The 14361-nt window shown below is 43.7% G+C and overlaps 1 protein-coding gene across 1 annotated transcript; it reads right to left on the reverse strand.

The window, feature by feature from the left end:
• Positions 1–6572: 6572 nt before the first annotated feature.
• LOC125528750 (auxin-responsive protein IAA19-like) lies at positions 6573–10959 on the reverse strand. Its single transcript, XM_048693193.1, has 5 exons — positions 10481–10959; positions 9492–9721; positions 8728–8869; positions 7794–7855; positions 6573–6931 (listed from the first exon to the last, which is right to left on the reverse strand). The coding sequence occupies exons 1-5, from the start codon at positions 10819–10821 to the stop codon at positions 6921–6923; spliced, it is 786 nt and encodes a 261-aa protein (XP_048549150.1). The 5' UTR covers positions 10822–10959; the 3' UTR covers positions 6573–6920.
• Between the last annotated feature and the right edge of the window lie 3402 nt (positions 10960–14361).

The following is a 14361-nucleotide window of genomic DNA, read 5'->3' on the forward strand; positions in this document are numbered from 1 at the left end:
CAAACTTTTGATAATTTCAAGTTTGTAAGATGGGTTCTGCCATATCTCCTAAACCTTAGCCCCGTTTGAATTGATTCTTTTTGCATTTTGAAATTATCAAAAGTTTGTAAAGATGGGTTCTGCCATATCTCCTAAACCTTAGCCCCGTTTTAATTGATTCTTTTTGCATTTTGTCACCGTAGCCAAATCCTATAACTTGGACCATTGTCACAATTATTTTACACAATTAGGATGTGTCCATGATAGTTTTACTAATATGCCTTGTATGCACTTTAGTTCACATCACATTCCGAACCATATGTCACATGTTGTTTTTGCACTTAGAAATTTTCATTCAAGTTAAGTGTGTTGAATTTTCATTTGGATTTTCCGAGTCTTTGCATGTTTGCATGTTATTTTGATTCTCGGAAATGATTGCTTATGTATGTTTTTTTAATGCGATTGCTTATGTATGTTTTTTTACTTTGACGATAGATTGTCTGAAGTGCGAAGCCGTGTACTATCATTCTCTAGAGTTAAATCAGCAGTACCAAGGCAAGTTTACATCTTGATCATGTTTTTATATGCACTTAGTCCTCTGTAGTAGGATTGCATGATAGAAATTGATGTCGGATGGCTATGCTTTATACCCAATATTTCATTGAGGTAGGTCTGAACCTTACAACATTGTCGCCACCGTTGTATATCATATTGCTTCGGAAATGTAGACGTGGATTGGGGAGTGATTCATGATAAAGTATGAGTGACGGTGTAGTAAACAGGACCTAAGATAATTAATGAACCACCTGGGCGGAATTGGTTTGAATGGTGGCGAAGTGCAGTGTGAGCATTCATGGGGAATCCATGTGAGTGCACACTAGTGGTCCATCCGCTCAGGATCAAAGGGATCAAACGTGTTTTCATGTCTAGAAATTTACGTGTGCAGCCATAAGCCATTATAGGCTCTGGCTTAGTTGAGTAGATAGTGTGACCCCTTCCGGGATACGCTAGCTGATGTAGAATATGTATGTGCACCGACCTATTCATGGGTAAGGGGGAATACTTTCGAAAGAATATGTCTCGATCTTTCGATCATGGAGGTGGTCGAGTCTTGTGGGGAAAAGTGCGCAACCTTTGTAGAGTGTCAACCTAATCGATTAGTCGTGTCCCCGGTTATGGACATCTTGAGCGTCTAGTAGTGGAAATGCCGGGATATCTCATCACCCTTAACTTAATCATTTGGGTTTAATTAAACTTTGGGAATAGATTGTGATGGGGGTACCATCTCAATCATATGCTATTTTGCTATTTTGTAGTGGTAGAATAATATCTTTTGTACTAGGAAAAAATTAGCTTTATGCAAAATTTAACTTAGAGCTTTCCACCAACCAAATTGCATGTACAAGTAGGATTATAATACTCTTATGACGTGACTTACCAGTACATTCAATGTACCGACCTATAAGGTTGTAACTTATCACGTTGCAGATATATCCAAAGAGGATTAAGGTGCTCTAGGTCGATGTTCTACACTCAGCTTTTGCCCATGGAGTTGATGGACTCATTTACTTCTATGCTTCCACAATATTTGGTTTATTTGGCCTTATGCTATATCCTCGTAATAAATTTTATTGCCCCTAAACTGTCGATGTAATAAAGAGATGTGTGTTATTTCTGTTATTTCACAGAGTATTGTGCGTGCTAGCAAGTCAATCCAGGGACTAGCACGGTAAGCACGGAGACTTCGATCCTTACCAGGTCGGGTTGCTACAGAGAGGAATGGTGACAAGGGGTCACCCTACTGAACCACATGTTTGCATGAGATCCACTTGCCGGGATGACATTGAGGATGATGGCGGAGCGGCTAGATGTGATGTGGTCTAAGATCCAATTGTTGAAGTGTATATGTGGATTGACTAGCCCTTTTCATCAATTCGGACTTTTGGTTGCGTTGCTAGTGCAAGTAGCGCACTTCTAGCAGCATTGAACCAACTCAGCCGCAAAGATGAAATTTTCAGATATGCACCTCCCTTTGAGAAACCTCATATGTTCTGGATGAACCAAAGAGGAGTTTGGAGTCACTAGGTCAAGGCTTAGTTTCGAAGAGAGATGTGTCTGAAGTTCTTCGCCAACGTAGGGAAATCAGACTAAGGGAGAAGCACGATGAAGGACCGGTTGAATCCAAAGAGGTCCGCATGGTGATGAAAGAAATCACCGGCCAGTTGGACGAAGTCGGGCTCCATGAGGGGCCAGGCGTGCTTGGTGAAGAGAGGGCAAAACATTAGGACAAGAAGCGAATGACATGGCAACGTAGGGCAGATGCTAACATCAATGTGTAGAATGGGATCTTGAGATAGGACGAATGAATTTTACAAAAATAAGTGGCATACTACCGATGCAACTATTTCACCATAAAGTGAGGAATATAATCCTTATTTGGAAATACTAGCACATATGCTCGTACGTTACAACGGAGAAAAAATAGTGTGCATTTAAAGTTAGTGAGAATTATATGTGCAAGCAAAACCGTGTGTGCACGTGAAAAAAAACATTTAGCCTCAGTTTCGCCGGGTGTGAAGTAATCAATCCGCTATTTTTCCATTCATGGATCGAGGGCATTTAAGAGTTTTGTTACGTTCGTACGCCAGACAAAGCCCATGAATTATTCAATCTATTTTTCCTTTCGATCGAGGGAATGTTAAGGTATGAAGTTTCTGAATATTATAGGAAACATGAACCATTTTTAAAATCCTGAACAGTTTTTTTAAAATTATGCACACTTTCAGAAAAAAAAATTGAAACAGGAACATCTTTTAAAATTCACAAACATTTTTTGAAAACACCAACTTTTTTTATAAAAACATGAACAGTTTTTAGAATGAGACCATGTGTTGAAAATTCATAACATTTTTGGAAAATGTGTATCTTTCAACATTATTTTGAATTATGAAAATTTCACTAAAACAAGAATATTTTTCGAATTTGTAGCATTTTCTAAAATGCCATTTTCTTTTCTGAAATCTTGAACAATTTTGAAAAACAATAGAAGTTTTTGAAAAAATGGGAAACTTTTTCAAGTTTCGAATATTTTTCGAAATAGCAAAAAAATTGGAATTCTGAACATTTTCTATAATTTGATATTTTTTATTGAGACTCTGAATATTTTCTATAACTTGATTTTTGTTGAAATTCTGAATATTTTTTGAGACTTTTGAATTTGTGAAATAAATTCTATAAGAAAAATAAACTTGGACGGGAAAAAAGAGATAGGGGGAGGAGAATGAAAATAGAAGTAAAACACAGAAAAAAAAGAAAAATGGGCAAGTCCATTATTGGTTGTCCTATGCGAAGCTCAGACTATTTATCGCCTTGTACGGAAAATAGAATTTTCCCAGTTGTGTGGGCAGAAAAATAAGTGGGTTGGCTTCGCACTGTGGCCCACATACGAAATTCTGGAAAAAACTTTTTTTCTAGCAGACGAACGCATAATAATTTAGTACCACCTCGGACAAAAAAAAATATTTTTGGCTGTGAATGGATGAAAATTGGCGAAACACACCTTGCTTTATTAGTAGGTATAGATTTCAATGTACTAAAAATAGAGGGTTGACCTTCATCAATGTAAATTGGGATGATTTCTAACAATGGCCTGAAAGTGAAGCCTTTTATCGACTCAATTGTAGAGTAAGTACTTTAAGATTTTAACGCCTCTGAATTCATTATTTCGGAAGGGAACCAAAATACTACTTTCTGTCATATATCAAAGTTAATCCATAATTTGAGTTGAAAAAAGCGTGTTGTTTGATTATCTTCATCATGGTACGTTCAAAATACATGAACCTAAAATCAAATTCTGCAAGAAACTTACAAGCATAGAACACAGGGCACAGTAGAAGATAATGAAAATTGATCTAGCTAAATTTGGAAGTACACATGCCCGTCTTTATGAAACCCTCCCAGGAGTGTATCTTATGATATCTTCAAACCAAATAATTTTCATACCGCAAGAGATCACGATATCAAACTCTACCACGAGTAGTGTGTCAATATCCTTTGTTCTTTTTGAACCTGGTAATCATCAGAACGCAAGAGGCCACAATATCAACCCCTCGTCACACATACAGAAACTCAGTCAATTGTCAGGACAGCTATGAGTAGTAGTTGCACCAGCTTGATTGAAAAGTAGGTGAAGCGAGAAATTACATGTAAAGCTACACGTATCTCTTCCTTATCTCTGAATATTCTGTTTTTCATCACCAAATATTTTGATGTATACTACGATTTGAGAGAAGTTCTACTTTGTTATCCTATCAATATAAAATTATGTAATTGTAAATATTAATCAGTGAGACATGAAGATGTCGTGGGACATTTAAGCAGTACTCTATCACTAACATGTCATCATCGTGACGTTACAAGAACATGTCATTATCATGTTTTTAAGTTCAATACTCCAAGGGAGATAAATCTTGCAGCCATAATGTCAGCCTGAAAAATAAAATGGAAAAGTGGTTGATATTTGTACAGAAGGTAGTCTAATCTGTACCTTGATGCTTTGTGCAATGATTTATCTGACACGCACCCTCAATAGAAGCTATACAGATCTTCCACTTAAAAGAAGTTGGCATAATCTCGGTTGGTTACTTCTATATGTTTCAGGTTTCAATAAGCACTTTCTTGAAGTCAGATGGAGATGCTAAAGAAATTTGTCATCCAATATGTTATTCTGCAACAAAATGTAAAGAATTAGAAAGTAAAAGAATAATGAGGCAGAGCATCGAACTGGGCATAACAATTTCCATAAATGGTATATGCAGTTTAGTCAAACAACTCTTGAGTCGTTAAATCGGCACAGCAAGGGAGTCTTTTCTTGGAGTGGCGCAATGTATGATGTAGAAATCATTCTGTACAAGTTTGTAAAACCACAAAAGACATGTAATGTATTGGCCATAGTAATAAGGAATGTATAAAGGTGCTCATCCTAGAATTCTTTCTTGTTCTGAAACAATCACTACCATTGGTGCAACCTATATAATTAAACAGCAATATCAGCCCTATCTGAAGCTGCAGGATCGTAGCATCAAAGCGACAAAAGGCCTGCGTATGTTGTCTCATTATCATTTTGATCAAGTCTTCGTTGAATACAGTACTAAAATATCGAAAAATATCTGTATAAAAGTGTGCCAGCAACTAAAAGACACTTTGCCTTGAGCCCTTAACCACCCTGTGCAAAATAAGCTGCCTACCCCTGTTTTGGCATATGCAGAACCTAAGGAAGAAAACAGGTCAATTTGGTAGTACTGTAATTAGACATGGGAAGTCAATCAGTTTGTTGGAGCAGTAATGATGAAATACACATGGAATTGTTCAGTGTCAGAAACACCGAAAATGCTGTCAGTTACACCTCTACGGAAACATCACCAAACAGACCTTGAGCCGCCTCCTCTGGCGGCTGGCTCCTCTCGATCTGTTCTCTTGCCCGTCCGTCCCTCACCCCATCTCCATATCGTACTCATTCTCTCAGCCTCTGTATACACGGCAAGAAGGTAACATATCAGTGTACAATAAGGCACAACAATTCAATACGATTTGCAATGGAACAAAAGGGGCTAGTTTAATCTAAATAAACATCGGTGAACAAAATTTGAGGACCAAGAAAGTCCATCAATACTCTAGCCACAAATTGACATTTCCTTGTTGTCCATATGTTTTCTCCTTGCAGGCACATTTTTTTGCCTTTCCATGTGGCAAAAGAACATGGAAATTTGTGCCGGTGCATAAACTGGTTATTTGCGTAGTTTGGCGTTAATTTGATGTCAGTTGGAAATTACGGGTTTTCGACGGAGGGGGTAGAAATTCGCTTGCAGTGCTATACTTACGGGCGACTTGAGGATCCGACGGAATCCAACATCTGCCGGTCGCTGCAACCGCTGCCCTGGGAGCCGCCTAGCAGAGAAGGCTGGAGCCTAGATTATTGCCTCTCCCTCCCCGTTGCCTCCATGGAATATCAAGATTGGAGCAAGGCCGTGAGGCTGGTGGGACGTTGTGGAGGCAGTGGCGCAAGGGCGCAGCGGCCATATCTTGGTGTTAGGTTAGGTTAGGTTAGGAGAGGAACCGGGGCGGCGTACGGTAGGGAAGGAGGTGGCGCTGAGAAGATTTGATTTGTCGGGGTTGTTAGGTCAAAAGAAGATCCGATGGTGGTTGTTTGTCGTTTGATTGAGGGATCAACCAAATCAATAGCTAGATGTCTCTGTCTTTTGTAACATTTTCTAGTACTTTTTCTTCTGATGAATGATTTTTCCAGGATTTTTTAGTCTCCGTCTTTCTTTTCTGGTGAGCCCGTCAAGTACACAGATATACTATAACGCAGCTTTGGGTCCTTCTCTTGCTGAAGAAGAACAGGATAATCAACCAAACATATTCGTATCCAAGCACACCTATTCTTTTGCCACACGCTTTGGAGGTTAATACTGTTTGGCTCTAGCAGCCAGTAGAGCCAAAAATGCTCGAGGAATATTATCATAGTAACTTCTCACGGTAACTAAATTAGATTTGCTTCCGTGCACAGCACAAGATGGATCCATTTGCGCCAATTTTCATAAAATACGACTTGACTTCAAATATATATGTAAGAGCATAGGCGAAAGCATCATCATACAGGCGGCGATCTTTCATGAACCAAAAGGGACCATCTACAACGGCGAGGCCAAAAACGGATTGTTTTACAGTAGGACGCACATATTCCACTACACACGTAGACAGATAAACTAGCAGCAGCGCAGACACTTTAAGAGAGTTGAGACAACCTTCGCACCCTTCAGCGGCGCCTTGCAGCATTAACTCAAAATTCCACACTTGCGTGATTCAGACAGAAGACTTCAGGAGGAGGAGAGACCAGGACGGACGGACGCCTCCTGTTTGTTCTGGCCGGTCGGTTCCAGCTATCTTGGGGCTGCAAGTAGATGGTATATACACTTCAGATCAGATCGATAATAAAACAGATAACTGTCGAACGATATGCAGACGGGAACAAAAAGATACGGCGGCTAAAAGAGAGAACTAGAGAGTAGTCGCCTAGTCGGTACCCTCTAATTGTATGATATGGAGGATGATGCCTCAAGGCACTTTTATTTCAGTTCACAGAAATGGCGAACGATGACAGTGTGCATCGATTGATGCAGAGGCCGGGGGTGATCCTCCTCTTCGAAAAGAACAGAAGTGGCAAACGAATTTAGTTTTTAAGCTATCCAGATCTAACTTATCAAGGGACTTGATCCATGATTTGACAAATTAAACCATGAACCTCTGCAGTATATCCAGATTTTTGCCTTAACTCGGTTTTAAGCTTCTGGCTGATATGTGGCTGGTCCGATTCCAGCCCATCACAAGTGAAGTGATCTATTAAAATGAACATTGCATACAGGTACTACTTTATGTTGGTCAAGAAGTGTACTATAAATTACCAGATACAAATTATAACTAGTATTTCATAGGATTCCACATATGATTAAAGATCAGTGTTTTTTCTGCCGGATATATCTTTTTAAGAACAACATCATGGTCAGATTGTAAGTCTGTTCAAAATGATATTTTAGAGCCTTTTCTTTCACGTGAAATCACCACGAGTCCACGATAAGGACTGGTTTAGTAATCAGGAATACCAGCACACCATGAAACTAAAGATATACTAAAACCATGACAAAGAATGGAGCCACAAATTTCACATGGAAGTAAAAAAAAAATCTAACAAAATCTTCAAAAGCAAAAATGGAGAAATATAAGAGACATGATAGTATGTGTGTGAACATACATACCCATTCCAGCAGCATCAGAGCCTCTCATGATTCTCAGTTTCCGACAAGTAGTGGTAAACAAGCTGCAAATGATTGAATGATAGTAAGCATACATGAATAGCTAAATAATGCATGACCACTCATTCAAACAATTTATACGGCATAGGCTGTGCATAAGGAAATAATTAAATAGCATACAGAAAGATACACAGATAAAGGTGAGGGAGTAAAAGGCCAAAACAGTGTATATACATTGTGTATTATCTTTTAATAAATGGATACCTCAATTCCCAAAAGATGTTTTTTCACAAAATCAATATGTACTGTTAATGTCAATAATGCTAGGAAAATAAGCCTGTCTACTAGGAACACTGATTCACAGAAGGGCAGTGTCCATCCATGACACAGAGGCCGGAGGCAATATATCTTCCATTTTCTAAAAGAAAAGAAGGGTAAGCGAAGCTTCAGGGAGAATTAGGAAGACTTGATTACCCAAATAGCAAATTTTGCTCATGGGGGCATCTCGAAATTTCATGAGTGCAGAGTTTGTTTTGCAAATTTTTGGCTACCTCCAGATGTCATCTCCGAAAGGCCAGTGTAAAGGGTAAACCACTTATGGTAGAAGTCTAGGCTACCATGTTGAAAGTTCTATCAAGTTCATGACTCTACTATCAAGATCTCCAAAGTCCTACATAAGTTACATAAATAATATCAAGTTCATGACTACTATCTTAGATCTCTAAAGTTCTACCAAAGTGACTTAAACAGACAACAGCAAAAGCAATACTGATGTCCAAGTGGGCAAAAATACCGCATGTGAGAGAAGAATACCACAATAAGACATCATAAAAGCATACTAAGTTAAGGTGCATGTAAGAGCAGAGTACAACAATAAGCCATCATAAAAGCATGTTAAGGTGCATAGATCTCACAAACTAAAAATTCAGTAACTTACTCCCAAGGAAGATCACCAACAAGCATCCAGTCAGCATCCTTGTCTTCATAGGTAAGTACATACTCTTGGTCCTGAAGAGCATCAGCCCTAGAACCATCAGTGAGCCTGTCTCTCGTCGAAGTTTTGCAGGAACTACTTTTGCCTGTAATGCCACAACTTTAAATATTAATATGCTTCCTGGAAACATACATCTAATTCAGAGAAAGAGAAAACAGCTTTAGTTGCCCTACAGTTCACAGTCAAAAAGAAAAGTTCCAGAAGTAAGGCTAGAAATGATACTTATTGAGGCAGAATGAAAAATACTGTAAACATTGCATATCTTCAGAGTTAACTGAACCCAGGTTACCAAAATTTGCTTCCTTTGCTCCTAATACGTAAGGAATGTGGTTAATGGCATATGCTACTGCTTTGCTTTTGTGTTAGTTCCTGTCATTTAGGGAAGACCAGTCTATAGCACTCAATTTGCAATCTACTTCTCTAAAAAACAAAATTCTCCCTTCTGAAAATGATGTTAAGTTAACCTAGTTAGTAACTAGTTACTGGTCATTGACTAGGCTTGGAAACCATAGTTCAGCTAGTGGGATTCGCAAGTATTCATGCATCTTTTATCTTCTCAAGATCTTCAGCAACCAGAAAATCCATCTGGAAATGTCATTCCTACCCTCCTATTTGCTCAGGCTAGAGATTAACCTACTTAATAATAGTAACTTGCATCTAGAAGAAACAAGAAAGGAGATGGATTAAATGAAAAGAGCAACACCCACCAGTGATGAAGCAGCTGAACATCTTCTCCAGCTCCAGGGAAAGGTTGTCATAGCTGGAGTAAGTCTTAAGATCGACTTTCCTTAGGTACGGGGCTCCATCCATGCTGACCTTGACATAGCAGCACCCTGCCTCGCTTCTACCTTCGTTCTCGGCCTTGGTCTTTGTGGCATTGGCGGCTAGCGTGTTCTTACGGTAGCTCCGAACAGGCGGCCATCCAACAACTTGTGCCCTACAGAGTGCATAACACTTGGTATTAGACCAGATCAAACAAAACATCAACCGAAACACATGGTTTAACTTTTAAACATGCAACCAACATTCGGATCATTGGGCACTCCCCCCTTCCCCTTATCAAACACGTACAACTCAGTTATTTTAAGATAAGCAACGCCCGGGTGGTTACAGGCTTACAGAGCCCGGTTAAGTGACAGTTTTAGCAGGGGACGTGCTATTATGCGTTTAACTCACAAGTCACTTGGCTCACTTTGGTGGTAATTCCTCCTTAGGCGTAAACGAGGGTCGGTCTTCTTAGGTTAGAATGTAATAGCCCGGGTACTTTCAGATTCAGAGTAGTAGGTTTTTAAAACCGGTCACTTGAGCACGAAAATAAGAGAAGCATCACTATTACTTGCGCCATACATACATAGTGCATAACACTGAGTGCCAGACCAGATCGGACCAAATTAAGATAAGCAACAAACCCGGCTGGTCACAGGATAACAGAAACCTGTTGAGTGGCCAGTTTTAGCAGGGAACATCCTCTCGTGCTGGTTGCTTAAATCTTGCACTGACATTTCGGCAAGCAAATCAAGCGAGGTGTCACTATTATTGGACACTGCTGCTGCTGCTGCTTATGAAGCAATCCAAAATTAAACCAAACTGCCGAAATGAAATGTAGCAGATGCACATATCCAACGAGCTAGCTAAAACCGCAGCAACAAAGGAGCCAAGCTCAAGCTGGAGCTCAAAATAGTAAAAGAAAACTTACTTGGCGGCTGGAGGAGCTCCGGCTCCGGCGGCGGCGGCTTCGCCCTTGTGCTTGTCTTCCTCCCCGGCAGCCCCGGCAGCAGCGGCAGGGGAGCGGTCGAGCGAGTCGGCGAACCCGCGCTTGGCGCCGCCCCTGTGAGGGACGGGAGCAGTAGCTGGAGCCGGCCCTAGCGTGAGCGCGGCGTCGACGGCGGCCTCCGGGTGGTCGCGGCCGGGCAGGCCGAGGCGGAGGGCGAGGTGCGGGCCGGCGTCGCCCGAGGCGGAGGAGGAGCAGGAGGAGGCGGAGGGCGCGGCGGGGCCGAGGCCGATGTAGTCGCGCGCTTGGAGATTGGGCGGCGGCATTGGGAGGGAAGGAGGCAGGTGAAGGGCGAGGAGGAAGGGAAGGGGGAGGAGAGGAGGAAAGGAGCTCTTTTTGTTTGCTGGCCTCGGAGAGGGAAGGGGAGGTGGGGCGTGATAAAGAAGCAGAGTGGGAGTGGTGGTGGTGGCCGACCGGGCCGGCGGCTCTTTATTCTGCTCCCCTTTCCTCGGGCCGGGTCGGGTTGGGTTGGGTCCGTCGGGGGGTGCGCGTAGCCTGCCTATTCGCTCTTGCTCGCTCGCTCGCGGTGGGGACATGGGTAGGAAAACGTGTGCATCATCCGCTGTGCGGCCGCGGCGACCGTGTGTGTGTGTGGGTGTCTGCTTCAGTGTATAATATCTACTAGTAGGAGTATATAAAAATGTGTGCTGAGTGGTGCAACTCTACTCTAGTTAGACGTGCTTCATTTGCTAGTAGAAATTGGATAGAATTAGACGTAGTACTCTACTTGTTTCGCCAAAAAGAAAAAAAAAAGTTAGACGTACTTGTAACATTTTCTTTTCTATGGCCGTGGAGCGCTTCACCGGAGGCACTGCGCTGCACGCTTGCGGAAGAAGAGTGCGTACTGCCGTGCCGTCGGAGGTGAAACATGAGGATGAAGCTGACAGCCTCGACCCTTGTTGACCAAAAGCACACGCCTGCCTGCGGTTATTAGTACTCCTTCCTCCGTTCCAAATTACTTGTCGCAGAAATGAATGTATCTAGAACTAAAATACATCTAAATACATTCATACATGCGACAAGTAATTCGGAACGGGGAAAGTACTACAGTACACTCGTGTAGTATACGGATGTGATTAGTAAAGCCGGTTTTCCTTTGCAGCGACAGGATCTCGAGGAGGATTACCCTTTTGCGTTTTATAATCATCATCCGTATACTACACCTGCCGCTGCGCCAGCCACTCTTCGTCTTCGTACGCACGCTCGCTTGCTTCACCTCACTTCACCTTCACCCCCGCGCAGCGACTGGGCCCTGCAAAGCTTGGTCCCACCTGCACGTAGTAGTAGTACGAACGGAAGCATTTCTTTCTTTTACTCCCTGGCTCGATGCTGGTCTCGGCCATAATTATTCCCTGCGACTGTACTCGACTCGATCCATCATCCATGGCCATGGCTGCTGGCCCTTGTTCCCTCCCGGTGGGTGGGCGTACGCCGCACTTGTCTCGCGTCGTGGGAAACGGAGCGGGGCGGACGGAGGGATAAAAGTAATGGCGGGGGGTGGCGGCCACGTACGGCGCGCTGGCCGGCCGGAGCGCAGGGGCACGGCACGGCAAAGGACGGACCGACCGGCAGACACCCGGCCCGCGAGTCCACCCGACAGCGCCGCGCACGCGTCGCTCTCCTCCGTCTTCCCAGACCCACCACCACCACCCTCCCGTGCCCCCGTCGCCGTGCCGTGCTCCACCACTCCCACGCTGACGACGACGAGTCACCCGTGCCGCGTCGTCGTCGCGGTCAGCGCTCATCACCGGCGTCGCCCGCAATAATGGACTGGCGGTAGTGGACGCCCGTTCCCGAGCGCGATCCCGCTCTGGCGCCATGCCACCCCGCTCCATGCGCGTCCGCTCAGCGCATGGGCGGCCCGCGCGCGCGTGCAGGGGACGAGGGTGCGCCGCGTCGGTCGCGTGGCGGTTCGTCGTGAAGTTTCTGCGGGTGCGCCGGGACCGTGCATGCGCCTTGAGTGATCGCTGCTGCGGTGGCGGTTGGTGCACCCACCGGAATAATGCCGACCGAGCGTGTACTCCGTAGCGTATGCTGCGTTTTCCACGGGCATGCATTTCGCCTTCTTTTCTTTGCTCCAACAAACAAACTCCACTGTTGCAGGTGCAGCCGAAAATATGCTCCCGCTTACGTAGCCAATTTCCCTTTTTTGGCCGATCAATGGATTGAAATAGCCGTTGGTAGTGGTGGTATTCGCAAGGGAAATTGTCTACTGCTTGCTGCCACCAAACTAGTAGGAGTACTTTCCTGTTGATGCATATGCACTCTGGTTTATCCTTCATTACGCATAGATATAGAACGCCAATAAGTGTCACACGTGTGGGTGTTAGGGAGTCTGCCCACACATTTTGTGTGGTGTATAAGAGGAACAGCCCACACACCTACGTGTGGGCAAAACAATTAGCGCTCACACGTATCTTTTTTTCCCTCCCGATCCCTCTCACACGCGTGCGTGTGGGCGAAGTTGATAACGCCCACACGCCCGTATGTTAGGCCTCGTACCTTCTGGTCCCACACGCCACGCGTGACGGTCACCGCGCCCGCAGTTGCCATGGTCCAGACCCTCGTCCATATTCGTTTAATTGCAGTTGCCATGTCGCTGAACAACGGTTGCCATGTCGGACAACTGCAGTTGGCATGGTTGCTCAACTGCAGTTGTCATGTATGGTCTGATCTAATGTAGTTGCCATGATTTCATAACTTTAGGAGTTGCCACATACTAACACTAGGCAGTTGAGAGAGTTGCCATGTGCTCACAAGCATGCTAGGGCAGTTGCCATGTAAAAAGGAAGAGTTGCCATCTGCTTACGTGCACGTTAGGGCAGTTGCCATGTACCATGCAAAAACATATGGCAACTCGGTAAAAGAGAGTTGCCATCTGCTTACGTGCACACTAGGCAGTTGCCGTGTACCCTGCAAAACACATGGCAAACTCGGGTAAAAAAAGAGAGTTGCCACCTGTTTATAAAAGCACACTAGAGGCAGTTGCCATGTGCAGTGCAAAAACACATGGTAACTAGCAGCTTGGGTGTGGGAGAGAAGAAGGGCGTGTGGGCAAGATGCCAAATGCCCACACACTAGCCCTTGTGTGTGCGTGCAAAGTGGCATGTGGGCGAACTGCTGAACGCCCACACACCAGCCCTTCCTATGTGGTGAAACTGCCGGGTGGGCGACCGGCTGAACGCCCACACATCAGGCCAGTCCTACGTGGCACTAAAACATGCCAAGATTCATGCGCTCACAAACGGACACGTATCCACGCGTGTGGGCGAGATGCAAACGCCCACACGTGTGGGCGTTGATATTTCCGTAGATATAACGGATCTTCTCACCATTGACAATCACACACTTTCACAAGAGTTCAAACAGGACGATATTTTTTAAGTTTTGAATCCAAATATCACTATTGCAGGATCTCAACTTAAAGTTGATCTTATGAACAATAGAATTGCACGCAACTATAGACTTAAAGTCTTGGAATCGGATTAGTGCCCATTCCCGTTGCGCTTCGGGCAACACGATCGCCCTTTGTTGATCATATCTCTCCTTTAAAGAGTTTTCAGAGTGTCAGATGGCACTCTTCCATCAGACACTGTCTTTAGGTCAGGGTGAAGATGATGTTGAATGAAGTGCAATGATGAACACCTTCTTATGTCTATATAGATGAAGTCTCTTGGGGCAAGTGTGGTTATCGTGGAATTGAGTCCCTTGGTCATCAAATTGATTTTGATTGCACATGACAAATAGTTAGAACCATCGACGACAAGTTCAACAAACTCTTTTTTAGATATGGCAGCCATGTTCGT

This window comes from Triticum urartu, chromosome 1 (assembly GCF_003073215.2).
Source record: "Triticum urartu cultivar G1812 chromosome 1, Tu2.1, whole genome shotgun sequence".
Classification (NCBI taxonomy): domain Eukaryota; kingdom Viridiplantae; phylum Streptophyta; class Magnoliopsida; order Poales; family Poaceae; genus Triticum; species Triticum urartu.